This window comes from Rissa tridactyla, chromosome 9, assembly GCF_028500815.1.
Source record: "Rissa tridactyla isolate bRisTri1 chromosome 9, bRisTri1.patW.cur.20221130, whole genome shotgun sequence".
Taxonomy (NCBI): Eukaryota; Metazoa; Chordata; class Aves; order Charadriiformes; family Laridae; genus Rissa; species Rissa tridactyla.
In genome coordinates, this window is record NC_071474.1 from 28,394,622 (window position 1) to 28,416,440 (window position 21,819).

Below are 21,819 nucleotides of genomic sequence, written 5' to 3' on the forward strand. Positions count from 1 at the left end.
CCTTTGGCTGCGACCAAAGAGAACCTGGAGAACCTGGTCTGGATTTTGGTGTGGACAGTGTTTGACAGCTCCTGAAATGGGCTAAAGGGACATAGTTGGGTCTAAGAGATTTACATTTTCTGGTGTTAATCCAGATATGACCTTTCCATGTGGTCCTCAAGGCACCGTGGACCTCAAGCTCCAAACTCCTGGGAGATGCCTGTCCATCCTTGCCATGCCAGGAGGAAAACTTGCTTCACGTTTTCTCTCGTTGAGCTCAGGTATGTGAGGAAAGGTGATATGAGAGCTCTGGGTTTGTACCAAAAGTGTTTTGAGCATTTGCAGGATTATTTGAAGACCGGGGCTCATTCTTAGAGACCTGAATCGTGTGCTTCTGCCCTCTAGGACAAGCTCAGTGGTTTTTCCAGCAATTGCAGACCAAGAGGTCATTTCTACCACTAAAGTATTCTGAGGCTGTTTTCAGTAGCAGCCGGTGCTTGGAAAATGAACCTGGTAAACACTAAAAAAGGTTGTGTAATTGCCTGGTTTTGTGGTTTGTTATAGTTTTGCACTGGTGGGCACTGTGGTGTGAACCTACTTTCAGTTCCATTGATGTTCTTGCCTTGCAAAATGAAAGAAAAAAATACCTGAGTCCCCTTTGCCAAGATGCTGACGACCACCCTAGAGCCTGCGCGCTCTGCTGTTATTTCACGCACCGCAGGAGGGAATCGGGGGGAATTCGCCTTCCTGCCCCGAATCCAGGCTGTCACTGAGAAACTGTCCCTGCGCCGTGTGGCACTGCCACAGCCACCTTCACGATCTGGGGGGCTGGTTAGTAGAGATGGGGGGGGATGGATGTGTGGCAGAGCTGGAACTCAATACAGCACTATGTAATTATTAGCGGTAGCGATTCAGCTCAGCTCTTTGAGAATTAGGGTGAATTCGCTGGTCAGGAAGGCAGGAAGGGCAGCGGTGCTCGTCCTCAAGTGCACTGCATCGTGGGAAGCGAACAGGGCTGTGGGAGGGCTGGGACCTTGCGGTGGGTTGACCTTGGCTGGCTGCCAGGCGCCCATCCAGCTGCTCCCTCACTCCCCCTGCTCAGCGAGACCCGGGGAGGAGGTAAGAGATGCTCACGGGTCGAGGTAAGGACGGGGAGATCACGCACCGGTTACTGTCACAGGCAAAAGAGACTTGACCTGGGGAAAAAGGGATCTGCAGATCCTGTGGCCCCACCTCGGGATACAATCGGCTCTGAAATAACATTGCTCTGAAGATTAGAGATGTCACAGTGGTTTTATTTTTTATTTCTGTCTCCACTGAATACATTTGGCTATTTCCATCTCTGCAGCTTCACTCTTCCCAGCAACGGAGCTGCCTTGTTTCACCAGTGATGAAACTGAGACCAGTTGACTTAGATAAGTTGTCGTAAACAACCGGGCAGGGGCAGCAAGAGAAAGCCGGTGTCCTGCCTTCTAGATCTCTCCACCTAGATGCTCAGGTGGTGAAGGCCAACAGGATCTGCATCCTGGTGGCTCCTGGCCTGAGGCAGGGCATAGGGAGGCTGGATGCTGAGGGAACGGGCTGGGATGTGCTCTGGGTTTACTTTCCTTTCTCTTCAACCACTTAGCCTGGTTTCCCTTGCGGTTCCCCCAGCTTACTGTCACAGGACTGACAACAATCAATGCTTACGTGAATAGATTTTCTTGTGGCTCAGCAAAATGGTGATAGTTTCTTGACATCTGCACATTCTTCTTCCCCTCCTTGAATACTGGCGGGGGGGAAACGGTCCTTTTTTCTGTCCCTATGGTTCGTGCCATTTGGGTGGTTTCCTTGAAGAGGGTGTTCGGGGTTTTTCTTTCACTTTTTGCAGCAAGCGGCCATTTTGGTGTGCAAACCTCTCTGACTGCATCACCTCTGTGTAATAGTTCCCTCCAGGCATGCAGGGGGTTTTTGGGCCAAAGATTTTCCGCTTTAAAATGAGAGTTGCTTTTCTCCTAAGAGGGAATTACAGTCTCTGGGGTTTGGTGACTCATTCAAGCGAGAGAGGAGAAGGGTCTCCCCCAGCCTGGGCTTATGAGGACCTGCTCTGGAAAGAAAAAGGTGTACCCTGAGCAGGGTTTGCGTGTCCCCAGGCCCACTTTCACCAGCTGACATGGTGGCACAGTGGCATGTGAGGGGAGGTGGGGATGTGCTGAGCCTGGGCACCACCAGGGGAGCTGAATTCCTGCAGCTCTGCAATTTGACGTTGGGATGTCTCCCCTGAACCCATAACCAGCACCCAGCCATGGGGCACGTAGCTCTGTCTCCCAAGTGTTACACGTGAGAGATGTCTGGAGGAATCTTCTCCAGATGAAGCTTGTTCCTCTGGTGTGACTTGGTCCTGGGGGACCTGCACATGGATGATCAGCTTAATTCTAGTTTTTTAGCCCCATCCCCTCCTAAAATGGAGTGCTTGAGCCAAGCCACTGTAGCTGTACAGGAACTTGGTCCACACCTTAGGGGAAACCCCTGGGAAGGATGAAGACAGCCGACACACTCAGAGTGCTTCCCAGGGGGTTTCCAGCCCATCATGGTCCTAGTGTGGAGGGTCGGGAGCCAGAGTAGAGGTCCCACATCGCCAAGCGAGAGGGGCCGGGGCCGGGTATGGGGCTCTGCCGGAGCCACCTGGGTGCACGCCTGGCCCCTGTGGTAAAAGTGAGATGAGCTGAGGTCTCTCAGCCCTCTGCAAACAGGCTGCAGGCTGCAAGCTCTGAGAAGCGCCTTGTGTCTGCTGGTAAGAGTGACTTCTACCTAGAAACTGCAGCGGATTTGCTCCCAGCGTCAGCGGGACACAGGGGCTGGGGCTGCAGCATCTTCCGCTGTCACATTCCTGGAAGGACGGGAGAGGGAGATGTCGTGCTTGCGCATTGGGGCTGTGTTTCATCCAGGCTGGAGCCACTTCTTGGAAATGCCTCTCCTCCGGGCTGGAAAGGACAGAGGGGGATGCTGGAGCTGGCATATCCAATGCTGTACCGTCCCCAGGCGTGATGCGTGGACACATCTGTTGACCTCATTGCTTATTTTCAAGCACGCAGCACCCTTTGCAGGAAGGATGCAGAGGACAGACGGCTCAGCAGGGTGTTTGGAGACCTGCATCTCTCTGGGCAGTGACCCAAAAAAATTCAAAGCAGGTCTTCCTGGTGATGAGTGTGTCTGGCCATGGTAGACATGGTGTGACAGTGGGCAGGAGAGCTCGAGCTGCAACACAGCCTTTTGCTTCTAGTACCTGCGTTGAAAAGGAAATATCTCCCTTGGGAAAATAAAGTCTTGGTGGGAGAGCTCGGCTGCACAGCGACCATGGTTTTAACTTTCTCACTGTTTGGAAAGAGAAACATCTTAAAGACCCTCATGTCGATGCTTCTGGTAGTACCATCCTGCTGCAGCAGCATCGCCATGGGAAGTCTCCATACTCCTCCTCAGAGAAGCAGGGACTGCAGGGAGAGGCAGTCCTTGGCTGCCAAGATGCAAGCTCGACGTTTGTCATTGTGCTGCCACCATTTTCCCCTGCAGAAGCCGCCCCAAGCCGCTGGGACCACTGGTGTGGGGCCGGGCATTTGGGGCTGAGGCGATGGTGCTCCCAGCAGCGTGGTGTGCTGGTCCACCAGCCACCTCCAGCCGTAGAGGTCCTGCACGCGTGGTGCACACCGGGACTCTGCTAGGAGGAAAGCAAAAGAGAAAATTAATTCCTGGTGTGTTTAAACACTCCCACGTATCACACACAGCTGCCTCTGCACTGCTCAGGCATGCACTCCCTAAGGTGCAGGCTGGGGGTGGTGATGTCCCTGTCCTTATGGCCGTGTGTCTCCCCTGATCTCTGCAGCTGAAGCTCCTTTGCTTTGCAGCACTGGAAATAGGGAGCAGCACCCAGTGGCCGGGATTTAGCCCAGGAGGAACCTTCCCACGCTGGCAGGATGGTTTCCATAGCACCAGGGATGTTCTTCTAGTTTCACTTCTGGGTGTGTTTTTTCCTTTTAATTTTACTTAGCGAGGTGGCGCCGAGCTGATCTTGCTGCTCAGGTTTCTGTGCACGGCTCCTACAAAAGGCGTGCGGTCCACCCTGCCTAGGGTCGGAGCTCAGCCCAGGGCAGGCTTTGCACCTCCTCTGGTCACAGCATCGGGGCTACCAGCCTGGCTTGGGGCTGTCACTTGCTCTTCCCCACGGCGGCTGCCAGCGCTTTGGCTGAGCACACACCAGGCCAGCCCTGGGCTCTGCTCTGGCCCGGCTTCCAGGGGCTGCGGGGACAGCAGAAGTGGCTGGACCTGCAGGAGACAAGTGCCAGCCACCAAGCACTGCTCCCACGGACAGGCAGAGGAAAACCTGCCCCTGAGGTCTGTTCAGATGGAGAAATTCCTGAAACATCATTGCTTTATAGGAAGTTGCACTTGCTCTCCTCTTTAAGCAGGTCTTGTCCCTGGCCTGAGCACCAAGACCATTATTATGTTAGGGTAGATTTAGATGAGACCTGAGGAAGAAATTCTTGGCTGTGAGGGTAGTGAGCCCCTGGCCCAGGTTGTCCAGAGAAGCTGCGGCTGCCCCATCCCTGGAGGGGTTCAAGGCCAGGCTGGATGGGGCTTGGAGCAACCTGGTCTGGTGGGAGGTGTCCCTGCCCAGGGCAGGGGGTGGCACTGGGTGGGCTTTAAGGTCCCTTCCAACCCAAACCATTCTTTGATTTTGTTGGCAGCAGCTTTTGCAGCTTCAGTTTGCTCTTCTCCCCACGAAGCCGGTTGCTCTGCAGCCTGAGGACTATCCTGAGCCGTGCCCGTGTACCCGGGGCGCACGGCAGGCGAGACACACGCCTGCTTGGCTGCAGGGCTCCTCCAGCGTCACCTGCGGCACCACGGCCCCGCATGGAGGCCCTTTATTTTTAACATCATCTTTCCAGGTGTCTGTTTGCAGCAGGGATGGAGGGACAGACCGGGCAGGGAGGGGAACCGGAGAAGTCAGTAGATGGCAGAGTTGTTTTAGCATCTGCTCTCTGCCGTGTCTCTTGCAGGCTCCCAGGGATTTTTATGATGGATTTGTCAGCAAAATGACGGCCCAAAGCTCGAGCCATTGCAGGCTTGAGCCTAGGACAAAGCTGTCCCTGGGGCGAGCATTCCCACCACCCTGCTGCAGCAGCAGCGGGGCTGCCACCCTGCAGGGAGAAGGCTCCTCGCGACGCCCACGTGCCTGGCGCGGAGCACCACAGCTTGCAGCGCCGAGAGGAAAGGGCTGTGGGTTACCATTGCAGTATCTATTGCATGCCAGTGCAGGCGACGCTGCTCTGCCTCTGCGTTGCTTTGCAAGGGATTCGAGATCGGGTTTGCTGCCGCCGACCGTGTGCGGATCGTCTTGGTTGGGTTCTCAGACTGAGCGTTACTAGACAGCGTGGCTGCCAGCGGGTTTCCACCCCAGCACGGCTCCCTCCTGCCCCCAGGCGCCACCTTCCCCATGGGGATGGTTACTCCCAGGCAGGGGCTGAGGCTTTCCTCCCCAAAGGTCAGAGCACTGCTCCTTGGCTGCCCGTCACCCTTGCTGGCTCGTCTCCTGTCATCATCAACAGCATCACAGAATGATAGGGGTTGGAAGGGACCTCTGGAGATCATCTAGTCCAACCCCTCTCTTGCCCACCTTGGGGCTCTCCATGACCCCAAGAGGATCCCAGTGATCCTGAGGGACGAGCACAACCTCCCAGAGGATTCAAAGGTCAACGCAGGGCGAGGGGAGAAATGACAGTGCAGGCTGAGAGGGGACACAGTGAAGAGCCATTGAGCTGATCCTCACAGTGGCGAAGGAAGCCCTTTGGTGAGAGCCTTACGGAGGTCGCTGCATGTGACGTTTTGAAAAAGATGAGTAATTTGCATTAATATTGCCTTGGTAGAGGGTTTGTGGTTTAATGCAGGAGATTAAATTAGTGGCTGCCAAATCAGCCCTGGGAGATTGCACATCTCTCAATAATTTCCAATCAGGATCCAGATGATGTTCTGTAAGATGTGTCGGTGCTGTGCAGCCCCGCAGGGGTAACCAGGCACGGCCAGCCTGAGAGCTCACTGCAAACCTCCGGCTACGGAATCATCGAATCATAGAATCGCCCAGGTTGGAAGGGACCTTTCGGATCATCAAGTCCAACCATCAACCTAACTCTGATAAAAACCCATCACTAAACCATATCTCTAAGCACTATGTCTACCCGTCTTTTCAATACCTCCAGGGATGGTGCCTCAACCACTGCCCTGGGCAGCATGTTCCAATGGTTGATAACCCTTTTGGTGAAGAAATCTTTCCTAATATCCATCCTAAACATCCCCTGGTGCAACTTGGGGCCGTTTCCTCTTGTCCTATCACTTGTTACTTGGGAGAAGAGACTGATCCCTGGAGGTAAAAGCTGTGCAAGACAGCAGGTGATCTGGGTTGTGTCTCACCCACCTCCCATGACAAAATCCACCCAAAATCCTTGGGGTCACACCCATCCCAATGCTGTACGTGGCATCACCTCCTGAACTCTGGCCAAGAGCTGTGAAACCTTCCTTAGGGCACAATGCAACTCCTGGCCCATGGGCATGTTCCACCGGTGTGGCCGGGGACCTTCGTGGGGCGGTGGGAGGCGAGGCTGGGTGACTTTGCCTTGGCAAGGCTGGGTTTGGCCCCGTGGAGCCTGGCAAATGCTTGGAGCCGGCTGCAGCAGCAGCTGCCGGGGGGCTCAGCCCCACAGGGTGGGGAGGAATGGCAGTGTCCCCCTTCTCCTCCAGAGGGTTTTGCTTTGTTTGTGAGTCCCACATGGATGCAGAAGACACGTTCCTGGCTGCCTTTCGGTCCTGTCTCGAGGGGGCGGGTGTGGGAGGAAGGGGCAATGCAGAGGCGATGGCGGGACCCTCCCCACCCACCCCCTGGCGCTGTGCCGTGGGAGGCAACCGCTGGCGTCGGCAGCCCCGCAGCCTCCCGCGGGTTTTGCTTTTCCCCCGCTCCTACTCTCTCCTTTCGCAACATGAAAGGGCAGAGCCTCGCCAGGGTGTTTCACTGCGGCTTTGATGGTCGTGGGCCCCCGCGCCCCGTGCCGGGGAGAGCTGCTTTCGGCACTGGTTGGAGCGCGGAGGGGACGCACGGGATGCTCCCGCTGCCTTCCGCTGTGACTCAGGCAGCAGGGGCTTGTTTGGCAGGGCCGGGGCCGCGGGGGCTCCCCGCACCAGGCTCTATTTTTAGGAAGCCAGGAGAAGTAGGTGCAGCCCGTCACAGCAAGAAGTTTCTAGTGCAATTTGTGGTTTCACGGCTTCGGTGAAGGCTTAGCATCAGCAGTTTAGAGGCCGGGTGCTCTCCGTGGCTCAGCACAGCAAGGCTGGCATTGCTGCCCAGAGGTGGCAGGAGAGCCACGTGCCCTTCGGGGCCCTCCATCCTCCACGGAGTCACTGGGGCTTGTTTCTCTGCCTTCCCTGCTCTTCATCCACCTCGGTCCCCTTGGGAAAAGCCGGTTTGGGGTGCATCTATGGGTGGTGAGGAGGGATGGAGGGCACAGGGGATGATGGCCCTTGGAGCAGGGCGGCTCAGAGGGACAGCACCACCCCAGTGCCATCCCCTGCAGCTCTTTCCCATTGCTCTTTGCTGCTCTGGAGGGTGGTAGAGAAGGGGCAGATGTCCCCTCACATCTCTGGGGACAATGCAGCAGAGATGGTGCTCCACACCCTGCTCTGATCTACCTGCTGGGCAGCAGGAGCCTGGGACAGCTCGTGTTCACGTCTGCTGGAACTTGGAACTTTTTGCTGAACCTCCACATGGGTGTCTCCACGGCTGAGGGCCACAGCAAGCAATGGGGCTGCAGCCTGCCATTACCACCGTAGTGGCTACAACCACCATCTTCTGCTCTTCGCTTCCACAGAGAGACGTGACCATCACAAGGATTGAAGCCTCCTCCTATTCCTGAGGCTGCCTATTGCTGCTCTGGGCTCCAAGAGCTTTCTCTCATTCATACCAAGGTAAAAAATGAACGGAAACTGCAACGCAACCTTTCCTTCTCCGGATGCTGGTGATGTTTTCGGTGGTGGTCTGGCTATGTCTGTTCCCTTTTCCTCTCCGGTGACAGGGTTGTCCTGGAGACACAAGAGCTCAAAGGATGCAGGAGAGGGAAACATCTAAAGAAGCGATAAAGCAAATGGTGGAAAAGCTCAAATTTCCCTTCTGCCCATGGTCTGTGTGCTGAAGGAGCTAATTTAGATTTCTCTCATAGGTTCCCTTCTGCATCACTCCCACAGCATCGCAGGCAAACTCCTTTTGTGACTCAGAATAAAATCTTCTTTTTGAATGTATTGTTCTTAGTACTGCACAGGGCCCAGCTTTTGTTAATTGTCAAGAGCATGTGGCGTGAGCAGCACATTTTAAAGAGCTAGTCACGAAACCGCAGCGGGCACCCAAAAAAAAAAATAAAAAATCCCTCTCTTCTCATCAGCTTTCACCTTGCTGAATTCAGACATGCTCCCAGCCTTTGACAGATCACCGGGGTAGGCAACCGGATATTTTCTCGGTAAACAAAACCCTGAGCGCCGAGTACAAGTGGAGACAATGTGCTGATCAGCGGAAATACCGCAACTAGGTCAATAGGAATGCAAGCGATGGATCACATTTTCCCATTGTCTCACCCGGGGGTTGTCTGGCTGGAGGAACTGTGCCAGTTGGGGTTCACGAGTGGATGGGTATGGTCACATTCAGAGGGTTTTGGGGGTGAAAGAAAACCCCATTGGTTTCTTGGTGGTGGGCTCATCACCAGGTAAAGGTGGGACTTCACCTTCTCTGGAGTTATCCCATGCAGGCAGACTCTTCCCTCAGGTGTTGGGTCCTCTATCCGTTACCCATCATCCCTCTGGACCACTTCCCTCTTTCCCCAAGGCTGTGTCCCCCCTCTGTGACACCCCCCACCACGTTCCTACAGCGGTGAAATGTTCAAGGATGTGCAACCATGCTGCTACCTGGCCCTGACATGGGATAACATGGGCTTTGAGGACTTTGAGTCTTCCTCCCCCATCCCTACCATCCATGTGAAGCAGTAAGGTAGCAACAGACCATGTCCCCAGGGACCAACAGCACCGCACGCCATGTGGCAGCTCTGTCTTGCCTGGATCTGAAGAGTGATGGTGGTGGGATGGCCTGATGGGGCTCTACCTTCCCCAGACCTTGTTTGGCACCCCCTGGTAGATCTGGTGCTACTGGCATTGACTCCGGGCTCCAGCCGGAGCAGCTGCAGGACCTGGTGGTGCAAGGTAGAGGAGGTGGCTCCCGAGGGCCTTCTCCCCACCAGCCGGGGTGACGAGGGGCTGGATTGCTGACATGGAGCAATGGTTTCCTGAAGAGGAACTGCCAGCCTGTCCTCCCCACTGACGAACCTCTGCCAGGATCCCCGCTGTCATATTTTCCACCCGGTTTCTCCCGTCAGGGTGCCGGTGACTAGCGACTCTCAATTTCCTGGTTTACAGCACAAGCTGGCCAACCCTCTGGTGATGTTTTGTGCTGGGTACCCAAAACTGGAGCATTTCCCCATCCTCCTTGCCAAACCCGGGTGCCCTTCTGAGGCTGTTGCCAGCTCCGTCCTCCCCATCAAGGTGTGTGTGATGGAGCCGATGATGCGCTCGGGGTTTCCGTCGTTACCTACAGGTTCTTCTCATTTCGGCGAAACAGTGACAGGTGGCTATCCAGAAACGGCTTTGAAAAAGTTTTGTCTGCCGGGGACAGCCAGGGCTCAGGAATAGCTGTGCAAAACCTCACTTGCTGCGCTCTGCACCGCTCGTTGCTGTGGTTTCACACGTTATCAGCTGCCTCAGTCCCGATACTCAGGATTCGGGGAAAGTATTAAGTGATGAATTCTCATGTCATTTGGTTTCTCATGTTGAGACTTCCCCCAAACATGAGTGTTAAATTTAGAGGAAACTCTGAAGAGCCCTGGAAAATGATGGTGAGCGCCACGGGGCTGAGGCATGGGGCGAGGACTCTGGGCAGCTGCTCCCCACCATGGCCTCGTGGCCCTCAGCTGTGGGGGGTGTCCTTGGGGATGTCCACCATGAAATGGCTTTTTGTCTGTGGCAAGCTCACCATGGCAGGGACACTGTGTAGGAACGCGGTGTCAGACCAGAGCCCTGTGAGGAGGCCAGGGCTGCTCTTTCCAAAGATAATGCCAATTTTAAGATAGAAAGGACTAAAAGCAGTGGCTTGGTCCCGCGCACAGCAGGGCTGCAAGCCCAAGGTCCAAATCCTAGCAATGTCAAGGGTCTCCATCCCCTTTTGTGACCCAACACGGTGCATCCCCATCACAGCTGGGTCACCTCCCAGCTGCTGCTGGGAGGATGCTCCTGATGGGGCTGGGCAGCAAGCATGTTGAGCATGTGAGTTGGACATCCCCAGCACGGAGGAGTACACAGTCCCCAGGACGGTGACATGACTCCAGAGAACCAGCCAGGGCCTCGGTCACGGGCTGTCCTCTGCCCAGCCACTGAATTGCAGCCCACGAAGACCCTGGTGCCATCCCACACTTGCGATTTGGACGCTATATTTAGGAACACGGTGACCTGCCGAGGTCAAACTCCGACTTGGCTGCAGAGATGTTTGTGCTTTGTTACCAGCTTTTGCATCTGCAGCTCACAGCGCCCTAACCACACAGGACAGGATGCGAGAGAGAGGGTAGGTAGCAAAAGCGAATGCTGGACTCCATCCTGCGAGGCTCTGAGCAGCCCCAAGAAGGTGCTGAGAACCCTCCACTCCCAGAGGAGTCCCTGCTCAGCGCCTCGCTGCTTCTAGCAGGATCCAACCCTTTATTTGCTGCGTGCACATCTGATAAGAACCTCGCCTTTAGCATGCTTCTTTCAAAACAACTTTACATGACGGCTTGACGACTGCCTTCAAACCAGCAACCAGCCCTCCTCCTCTGTCGCCCAGCAGAAACCCAGATTTTTCCTTTTTTACATGGAGAAAAGGTGGTCTGTCTCCTGTTGCAAGCAGTGAGGATCCCTCTGCATTTACCCTGAATTATTTTATCAGTGTCCATGGCCACATGAGCGTCAGATGACTGGAGAGCTTGGGGACAGGATCTCGCCTCCCTGCTGCCGGCTCAAGAGGCATGAGGGCATAGAGGAGACATGGGTTGCCCAAAGTTGCATGGGGTGATGCTGGCAGGTCAGCAGCTTCCAGGAGTGCCCAGCATCCCCAGATGCCCTTTTCATGCCCAAATATATAGATACAGGTAACACGGGTAAGCAGGGACAGGGTCTGAGGTGGCTTGTGCCCTTGGGTGGAGGGTGAGCACCTCACTAGGATACCAAGAAAGCTGCTTAAAAGTTAGGTCTCCAAAATGATGGCCAAGAACCAAGACCCAAATTCTCACTTGTCTGAGCATGAAAGCTGTGCCCACCCCAGGGTCGCGGTGCCCATAGAGATACTCCTTTCTCCAGGATTATCCAGACTACCCCTGCAGAGACTTCATCCATGGGGAGCACAAGGGAAGGCCAGAGACCGGCACAACCCGCCTGCCTCAGTCAAGCATCTTCACTGCAAAGTCATCCTCCTCATGAAGGAAACTGAGGGCAAAAAACCTTTCTTCTCTTTTTGGGAAACAACTGATTTCCTAAGTGCTTCCTAGCCCCTGGCAACCCACAGGGCTGTTCAGTAGCTCTGCCCATATGTTCATGGTCTTCATTTCTTTGAAGACACATTGCTACAAAATTTTCATCCACAGCAGGAAAAAAACACGGGCATTGTCTGGAGTGTTTTGAGGGCAAAAATGAATATATGGAATAAGAAACTCTCTCTGCTTCTGGTAGAATGGTAGGAAAAAGCATGGAAGTGCACCAGAGAAGAAAGTCTAAGCAACCCTTTTTTTTTTTTTTTTTGTTGTGGGAGACGGTAGTGAACAAACCTACCCACTACGAAGAGTTTTTTCCAGGAAGTGTAGGTTGCTGCAACCTGTATCCTTGAGCAGCGGGCGCTCACACAACAGTTCTCATGCTACTTGCAAGCAGCGCATTTGAAGGAGCCCCGGCAACGTGCACAGAGGATGAACGAACCCTACAGCCCTGCGACGCCCCGACCCATCGGCAGCACCTCGCCCGGCACCATGAAAATGTTCATGGGCTTCCTTGCTGTATTTATTGTAGCACAGACGATTGGGACCGTACTCTTCTGTTTGTATCTTCACATGAAGATGGATAAGGTAAGTAGAGAAATCAGGTTGTCTCTGCTGGATCGCTAACGCGATTTGCCTTCAGCCGCGGAGCGATGTGCTCGCCCAAAGGATGAACATGGCAGAAGACGATGCTGGCCACTGGATGGATGCGGGAGGGGCATTTATTACACCCCTGTTCTCATTTCTGCTTTAATTTGCCGCTAAGTTGTACGCTGAGGAAGAGATCTGTTCCCTTCATTAACACAACAATAATGGATCAATCAAGAAGAGCTGTTAATGGCAAACCTGGCAGCCGATGGCCAGGCTGGGGAGAGGAGACTGTGGCTTAAACACACAAGTAGCTATTTTAGGCTCCTTGGTGGCTTTTCTGGTGCCGTAGCCCTTGGCAGCACTGTGACTCTAATGGTGAGGATGGGAGGGGTCCAGAAATTCAGTATTTGCATGTGTGAATTTTACCAAAATCTCACTTCAGATGCTGCCTTTCTGCTTAGGGAAGAAAAGAGTGGATCTCAGTACCCGGTCTTCTTTTTTGAAGCAGCACAGTGTCAGTGATCCTGTCCCGTACGTGGGACAATATTTACTAACAAAATTGAAAGCTGAAAAGCTATTTTCGAGATTGCCATGACCGCCGCCGCACTGCACAATGCTTAAAATCCCCAAACTGAAGCTACTTTCCTCCCAACCAGAAAAAACTACCAGCTAAAGAAATGATGCATCTAAAACCCAGAATGACTTCTCCTTACCGGATGCAACGCTAAGATCGTCATTATTGATTTTTAAATGTGTTGTCTCAACTTATATTGACATTTTAGGGGGGTGTCTGCTGATTTTCAAGGGTGGGGAGCAATCCTGAGCTCGAGGGACTACAAAGGCAGGGACCTGGAAGAGGACTTTGCTGCAGGGGGGTTGCAGCCAGAGGGGAGCAGAGGGTCCCCGGAGGAGTGAAACGGGGCTTTCTGGGGTCATGGAGGAGGATCAGAGGCAGCCGAGACGCAGTCGAGGGTGGCAGGAGGATTTCAGCTGCCTTCAGAGGTCGGGACAGGGCTTCAAACCCGACCTTCTGCACCCCAGCGGTGCCTGCCCTGAGCGCTCTGCCAGGCTGTGTGTCCTCATGCCCATCTGGAGGTCTTTATACCACTTAATCGAACCTTAGGTTTTTACAAAAAACAGGTGTAATTTCAAAAATCAGTGTGTGTGTATATGTATATATATATAAATACACACATACAGATATATATATATATTTGTTCTTTTTTTGTCTTTCTGATATTTTTAACCTGATTTTTTCAACCTGAAGCTCTCGGCAGGACTCAGCCCCAACCCACAAGTCGTTTTTGATCTCCCGGCAGCTCTTTTAGCCAATAAGTTAGTTGAAAAAATGACAAGCCACCCTGCCCATGCAGGGCATGGCAGGGCTGACTGGGCATCCCAGTTGCCTGCTGGGGCTGCTGGGGCAGGAGCAGCAAGAAGCCGCTCGCTGAGATTTCCGCGCCGCTGTCTGCAGGTGCAAGCGGGTGGATATTTGCCAGCTGCCCTTTGGAAAAGGCAGAGTGGGAAATTTATATTCGTGATCAAGGTGATAGAAAATAGGAAGGGATCCTGAGCAATCCTCCGCTCACCCAGCCAAGCAGGGGCAGCCCCATGGGTGCAATTCCCGGTGGATGCAGATGTCGGTGGGAGCGTTTGGTACTGGCAGTGTCTCTGCCCGGCTCATCCCGATGCTGAACCACCGACTTTGAGCTTTCCAGGCTGTGATTTATGGTGGCTCCGCTGCCAGCCCTTGCAGGTTTCCCACTAACATCCCATTCCCCCCTCTCTTCTCTCCCCTCACTGGCAGATGGAAGACGTGTTGAGCTTAAATGAAGATTACATCTTCCTGAGGAAAGTACAGAAATGTCAGACGGCAGAAGGTCAGAAGTCGACATTATTGGACTGTGAAAAGGTTTTAAAGGGCTTCCAGAACCTCCAGTGCAAGGTACGTTGCTGTTGGGCAGACAAAGACCCCGTTGAAGGCAGAGGGGGGCTCCCAGGCACACACACAGCTTCACCCCAAGCTTTTCTTTGAAAACCATGGGTGCCCTGTACCTTGGGGCTGCATAGCACACGCCCTTTTTCTACACTATGTTCTTTTTACACTGTATTTTTCACACTATATTGATAGCATTGAAAAATCTCACCCATTCTTTTTTCTCAAAACTGTCTTGGTCTGAGCACGTCCAGCTGTGGCCGAGGGGTGCTCAGGGCTTTGCAGTGGGAGGGGTGGATCTGCAGCCACTCGGGCTCTGCGCTCTGATCCCGGTCTGAAAAACAATGATTTTTCTGCAGTCTGGCACCTTGCTCCGATCCCACGCCGGGTGGCTGGGAAGATGCTTGTGGCCACCTGCCGCTGGGACCACTTTTTGGCCCGCTTTGCCCAGCTGTCGATGACAGCGCAAGGCTCGGGCCACGTGGCATGGGTCCTGGCAGCCAGTGAGGAGGAGGAGGAGGAGGATGCTGTGCAAAAGATCCAACCTGCACTGCAATGTCCTCCTGGAGCAGCCCAGCCAGGGATGGGGTGCTCTCAGCCTGCTCGGCCCTTGAATTCGTGCTTTAGGAGGGGCTGTGCTGGCCACAGAAAGCAGGAGAGGGACATTTCTTCCTCATTGTGGCAGCCTGGTGACATCCAATGCCTCAGCTAAACCTTTAGGTTTGCATCAGCACCCAATGGGCAACAGAAAATTGTGTCTGAGATGGACCGTGCTCTGCAGTCCTGAAAATTCCCTCTTGTAGGGGCAGGGATGTACCCAGTTTGCTGGGCAGCATCTACAGCATGGCTCTCCGGCATGGTTTTACATGAAAAGGAGATGGTTATTTGTTTATTTTATTTTATTTTTTTTAAATAAACTTTCCCCATCTCATCATTTGCATTGCATAAAACCTAAGATCATAAAACCTAAGATCGTAAGCCCTGCTGCTGCAAACAGCAGCTCAGCCCGCGGCCGCGTGTGATGCTGGGGAAGGTGCTGGAGGGGCTTTGTGTGTCTGGGTACCCTCCGCTGAGACCTCTTGGGGCCAAAGAGCACCAACCTGCGCCATGGCCAGAGCATCCTTCACACAGAGGCTTTCAAAATCCTTGATTTGTACATCTTTTTTAAAAAAAGCATATATTTTTGCTGTTGTTGCAGGACGGGGGAGCCAGCAAGGGGCAGCCCAAGTTTGAAATGCAGAGAGGTGAGTTCCCAGGTGGCTTGCTGGGGGCAGGAGTAGCAGCTTGGCTTGGGAAGGGGTTTCCTTCACCCTGCAACACCCGCTGGTGCCCCAGGACACAGCAGAGAGGCAGGGGAAGGGGTCAGGGTTTGGAGCATTCCCCGGGGGGTAGGACTGGGCATGGCATGGGGCTGGCACTGGGCATGGCTGTCTCCCCGGGGCGGGCGGCTCTGGGCACCACGTTGCCTGAAGCCGATGAAAATGAATCCAAAACTAAATCCATAGCCTTTTCTCATTGCAGGCCATGAGCATCCCCGTCTGATGCACAAGAACGAGACGGCTGTGGCAGGTAAGCAGCAGGAGCATCCAGCTCCTGTTCCCACGGTTGGCAAGGTGGCACGGTCACCTCCGCGGGCTTTATCCCTCGAAGGTGACTGAGTGTCTTTGCTGAGCAGAGGCCAGATCCTGCTGTGGGAGGGACTTTGGAGACTGTGCTTCTGAGCTGGATTTGGCCCAGAGAGAAATCCTAAGGGTGGGAGGTGCCACGGTCCCTACAGAGGAGCTGTGCTGCCCGGGGCCGGGCGGGGGGACAGTGGGTGCCAAGCCATCGATAACACCGGCCTTTCGGAATTGCAGGGGAGAAGAGGCAGCCGGTCGCAGCCCACCTGGCAGGTCAGAAGAGCAGCAAGTCCGTCTCAGGTAAGACAGACGGGTTCGGCACCGCCTTGGCCAGGGAGCCAGTGGGGCACGGCAGTGTGGTCCCGGGATGGACCTGGCATTCCTGCCCCGGGGGTCTGGAGGGGCTGGGACAGGGACAGCACAACTCCATCACCAGAGCGTGTCGCCAAAGCACAGTGGACCTCCCAGTGGTCATGTCACCACGTGTACCTGCGCCACACGGGCTCCGGGCATCCTCAGTAGCCTTATGTATGCCTTCCTAGAAATGCGCCACAATGGCTTCATCTTTATGGTGTTTTTTATGAGGGGAAAAACTATTTCCTTCATATTTAAGGAAGCCAACCTCTCACATTTCTTTGGGACTCAAAACGCAAGGCTTTTGCCCTCCTGGCCGTGCCTTGCCGGGGTGGCTGCCGCATATCGTGCCGTATTCTGGCATATTGTACCTGCTGATTTAACCATTGGTCCCGGCAGCAATACGGGCTGGCTGGTGGCTTTACAGACACACCACGAATAGGTCCAACCTGTTCTATTCACAGCACTTAAACTGCACTTATTCACAGCCACGGCCGCCGTTTAAGGTTTGAGAAAGGCATGAGTCCGTTTGCGTTTGTGCATCCCTTTGCACGGATGGTGGCTGCTCTCGCAGCTCCGTCCCCCAGCGTAGCCCGAGCTAAGGGACATCCTGCAAGAGCAAGGATGACCGAAGCAAGTAAGAGTCTGCAAGGTCAGTCAGTTGCTCTATCTGGCAAGGATTTCGCAATCTGAGCACGTTTGATTTAATTCTGGAGTAACTGCCAGTAATCGGCAACTGCTCTTTCCATCTCTGACGCAGCATTTCACCCAGGGCTCAGTCTACCTGTGGAAAGCTTAGTGTTAGATAAGATCAAAGAAGTGAGAAACTCGCTGTGTTTTAAAGCTCCCGGCTTAAGCACTTGGTGAGCCTATAAAGCAGGCTGAAATTGCGCCGAGAGCAGCAGTTGCCTGGAGTTCGGCTCTGCATCTTGGCGCTGGAGAGCAGAGGGACCATCCCTGCGGGATCCATGGGGATGGACCACGGGCTTGCATGGTTCCCCCAGGACCACCCGTGCCACCCCACCACAGGGATTGGGAGTCTGGGCTGGGACGGTCCGTTATTCCCCATGGAGCTGGGGTGCTCACCCCTGGTGCTCTCGCAGGTGTCTCAGTAGGATGGGGAAGGTGGAGGTCCAAAAATCCCTCCCGCAGGTCGTAGCTGAGCTCAGCCCCTATGGCCATGGCTTCCTGGTCTCTGCTGGCTTATCTGCACCGACTGTAGCGGGAGTGCGTGTTCATGGTGACACCGATAGTTCCCCAAAAGCCACGCCAGTAGCAGGTCTGTGTGGGTAGTGGTCCCGGCGATGGGAGACAGACCTTGCCATGCAGAACCCTTCCAGCTCTGCACCCTCCAGGGACTGAAAGTGTGAGACATTTATTTTCCTTGGCAAAGTCTTGCCTTCTCCAAAGGCCAAGTGGAGGAAGGACTTTGGAAGAAAGGCAGCACCTAGTTCGGAAAAACTATGTGCCCTGGGATGGGTGCCTGTGAAGACAGGAGCTGCAGTGTGTTTTGTCGGTGCTCTGAGGGCTTGGAGGCTGTGCCACCGAAAGCCGTGGAGATAGCAAACCTACAGGGGCGGACACGGGGGGTGTTTGGCCCATGGTGGCAACTGTGTGCAATCTTCTAACCTAAGCGTTTCCTCTTGGTTGGAGGAAGGAAGCAAAATGCTTCTCTGCTTGCATAATCGATTCAAGGGTGTTAAGATCAGAAACTCAAGTTAAACATGTCCTGACCTCGGGGAAGGGGACCCTGCGGGGCTGGGGATGTGTCCTGGGGTGGGCAGGACCCACCCCCACACCCTGCAGCAGACAGAGGCCGTGATGCCAAATATCTGTGGGGTCTGCCCCCAAAATCAGCCTGCCAAAATCTCCTTCTCCCAACTCACCTGCCACGCTTTCCCCCTACAGTGCTAGAGTGGAAGACGACGATATATGGCCCCATGAACAACAACTCGATATCCTACCAGGAGGGGAAACTGAAGGTGAAGGAAGCAGGGCTCTACTACATCTACTCCCAAGTCAGCTTCTGCACCAAGGCGGCCACTTCGGCACCCTTCACCCTCTATATTTATTTGTATCTCCCCATGGAAGAGGACCGGCTCTTGCTGAAGGGACTAAACACACACAGCACCTCCACATCTTTCTGCGACCTCCAGTCCATCCGGGAGGGAGGTGTCTTCAAGCTCCGGGAAGGCGACATGGTCTTTGTCAACGTGACAGACTCAACGCGAGTGAACTACAACCATGGCAGCACCTACTTTGGCATCTTCAAGCTGTAGTGAGGAGGGGGCTGCCCCGAGCTGGGGGTCCAGCCCCACTTTGTTGAGCAAAGTGGCTTTCCCTGTTTCCCGTATTTATGTTCCTCTGCCTCTTTGGTTTTCTTGTTTCTTAATTTGTATATTTTGTTATTTATTAATGAGGGCCAAGGGGCCCTAAGAACACAAATGGAACAAAGTATGAAGCTGTTGTTGTTTGCACTTTGCTTTTTTCTTTCATTGCCAACGGTTTGGTACATGCTGGTGTTGTGTGTCTGGGTCCACCATGCCCCACACACCTGGCAGGGTGGATGTCCCCGTTATGTCATGAGAGCTTTATTTAGCAAATTCTACCATCAACGTTTCTTTCCTAAGAATGTAGGATGGCTCAGGGTGCTCCAGCCAAGCTAGGTTCATGCGTATCTCCTGTACCAATCTGCTTACAAAACATCAACGGAAAAACATTAAACGGCTTAGGAACGTCTCCCCTAAAGGAATTAATCAGCCAAGTGCTGTCCTTACGTGGTAGCTGCTGGTGATGCATTGTTGCCACCCTAACTGCCTGCTTTATCTCCAGAACCCCCTTTTTTCCACCCGTGCCTAGCTATGAAACTCAAGCAGCCTTCTTGCTTAGGGTGACACTGTCTTGGCCAGGCTCACCGCTCTGCATCAGAGGGGTGGTCACTGATTTCAGCCCAGAGCACTGGTAAGGTGCTGGTGGTGCTCTGTTCTTGGTGAACCAAATCTGCTTGCGCGACTGTCCTCCTCCCACTGCTGCAGGTAGGGGACACTCTGCCTGTGGACTGTTTCACTAGCCTGTGGAAGGGACATTGGCCACCACTGTCAAATTTGGACCTGTCTCCTCTTCTGAGACCTCTCCTCCCCTGGGGAGGACTGGGAAAGTCCAGGAGTGGCAGGACCGACTGCTTCTTTCCAAGGCCTTCGAGATGTATGTGCAGAGCATCTTCTGGCTGTCCTCAGTGAGAATGTGTCCACAGCAGCACCTTTCCTGTTCTGTGAGGACAGGCTGAGAGAATTGGGGGTGGTCAGCCTGGTGAAGAGAAGGCTCCGGGGAGACCTTAGAGCCCCTTCCAGTCCCTAAAGGGGCTCCAGGAAAGCTGGGAAGGGACTCTGGATCAGGGAGTGGGATAATAGGATGAGGGGTGACGGCTTCAAACTGGAAGAGGGGAGATTTAGATTAGATATCGGGAAGAAATTTTTCACTGTGAGGGTGGTGAGCCCCTGGCCCAGGTTGCCCAGAGAAGCTGTGGCTGCCCCATCCCTGGAGGGGTTCAAGGCCAGGCTGGATGGGGCTTGGAGCAACCTGGTCTGGTGGGAGGTGTCCCTGCCCAGGGCAGGGGGGTTGGAATGAGATGATCTTCAAGGTCCGTTCCAACCCAAACCATTTGATGATTCTATGTTGCATTTTTTAAAAACATCTAAAGATGCCAAAGGTGGCAAGCCACTTGGCTGTACAGGTCACACTTCTCAGAGCGCAAAGGTTGGGCAGCACTCCCGGAAGCCAGTAGATTTGCAAGCAGAAGAGCTTTCAGATTTGGGCAGCTCTTAGGTTTTACTTGGCTGGAGGCTGCAGATCTGGTCCTAACACAGTGCCCGAGTGCCACCACTGCGGGGACGGACGGGGCAGTCTTTGCACAGCTCATTGCCCTGCCGGGTGTCCGGCACGGGCCCCTCCCAAAGCCAGCAGAGAAGAGCTCAGAGACGGTCTGGTTTTACTATAATTTAACATGTATTTTTTTGACTGTTCTCCAAAATTACCTAACTTCACCAGGGAATGGACCACTCTTGTCTGACACCATGTATAAAAACTATTTATTTAACTAAAACTGTAAAACTATATTTGTGAACTGTGTGTGGCCATAGCCATGTTTTGCAGCATATTTTGACATTCCCAGTTCCCCCTTCCTGAGTCTGGGGTTTCGTCAACTGTGGCAAATAATACAATTCCCGAATTAAGAGATCGGGTGCTTTGTATGCTTTAGACGCTGCTCACCCTTCTCAACCCCAGACTGGGACACACTGGGATTTCACTGCGTCCTACCTGGGGTCTGGGGACCGAGAGGGCAGCGGGGACATTTCCAACGGCCTCCCGGGGCAGCCATCCCACCCCGTTCCTGGGGGAATGTTGGGGTGCCAGGGCCAGGCAGCACCGGGGGCATTTTGGCTGGAAGAGGGAGCAGGGACCCCCCCTGCCCTGGGGAGGCACCAGGGCTGGTGCTAATTTAAGGGGATTTAGGACACCTGGCTGGAAAAGGACTATTCCCACCTGCCAGGTCATGCTGCCCACAGGGATGTCTCCACTTTGGAGCGGAGGGATGGATGCTGCACGAGGTGGGATCCTGCAGCCGCTGTGTGTGGGGCGGCAGGGGCTGGGCGGCCACCTCCTGGCTCCCACCACGTCCCCACCGCTGCCAAAACCCATCCAGCCCCTGTGGGATGGGCTGACGGACACAACGCTGGGGCGGCTGGAGACCCCCGGCCCTCCGTGGGGAACTGGAGGTGCCTGGCCCCAGTGGGAATACAGGTGGGAGCCACTGGAGAAACCAGAGCCCCTGCAAACTGGCACGGACTGGGAAAGGGGAAAAAGCTGACTGGGAGCGAGCAGAGGGTGAGAGCCGCCAGGAGCATGTGCGCGGCCATTCTCGGGTGCCCAAAACCTTCAGGAGCAGAAACGCTGTTTGTCACGAGGGAGGGGAAATCGCCATCAGTGCACAGCCTCCAAACCGCCCCCCGCGGCCCCCCAGCTTCAGGGGCTGGGAGCACCCGCCAGAGGGTTTGAGGCAGTCTGCGATCGCCAGCCTGAATCAGTGAGAGAGGATCCGGGAGCTGCAAATCGCATGGAGAAATAGATTTTCCTGCGCGACTGGGGGAAACAATTAAAGAGGGGAGAAGAAAACAAGCAAACAAAGAGGCATAAACCAGCTCAATAACTTCTGCAGCAAGAGCAGAAGGTAGAATCATACAATTTGGTTGGAAGGGACCTTTCAGATGATCGAGTCCAACCATCAAATGGATGACAGATGCCAACCGCCGCCCCCCCCTGCCCACACCGTTGCCTCTCCTGGGGCTTTTGTTTCTTGCCTCTGTTTCTTCACTTGCCAAAAATAGCCCGTGGGATTCAGACGCGAGGCAGCGCGTGGGAGGGGAGGAGATGCGATTGCTGCCATCCAGCCGTGGCCTTCTCCCGAGCTTTGTTCTCCTCCCCGGTCCCTGCCCCGTGCCACGGCGGGTGCAGGTTTCCTCTCCCCATGGAAAGTTTGAAGGTCGTCAATACATTGACTTTTCCCGTGATGTGGGGCGCCTCTGTCACTCCTCGGGCTGTGGATTTTACAGTTTCTGAACTGATTTTCGTTCTTCTGTCTGAGTAAGGGAGGGAGAGGGGGATGAGAAGGTGATGAGTACCTGGGGCACATCAGCAGGGCTGGCGTGGGGGGTAGGCCTGGATGAGCTGG

At 54.3% G+C, this 21,819-nt stretch overlaps 1 protein-coding gene across 3 annotated transcripts; it reads left to right on the top strand.

Moving 5' to 3' along the window:
* Positions 1-241: 241 nt before the first annotated feature.
* CD40LG (CD40 ligand) lies at positions 242-18,558 on the top strand. 3 transcript variants are annotated; one of them, XM_054213596.1, is made up of 6 exons: positions 242-260; positions 13,990-14,127; positions 15,317-15,362; positions 15,640-15,687; positions 15,975-16,037; positions 18,000-18,558. In XM_054213596.1, exons 2-6 carry the CDS (start codon positions 13,990-13,992, stop codon positions 18,368-18,370), a joined length of 666 nt encoding a protein of 221 aa, XP_054069571.1. In that variant the 5' UTR covers positions 242-260; the 3' UTR covers positions 18,371-18,558. The 3 variants fall into 3 exon arrangements, with proteins under 3 accessions (XP_054069571.1, XP_054069570.1, XP_054069569.1); XM_054213595.1 differs by lacking the exon at positions 242-260 and adding an exon at positions 7,857-7,965; XM_054213594.1 differs by lacking the exon at positions 242-260 and adding an exon at positions 11,871-12,179.
* Positions 18,559-21,819: the final 3,261 nt, after the last annotated feature.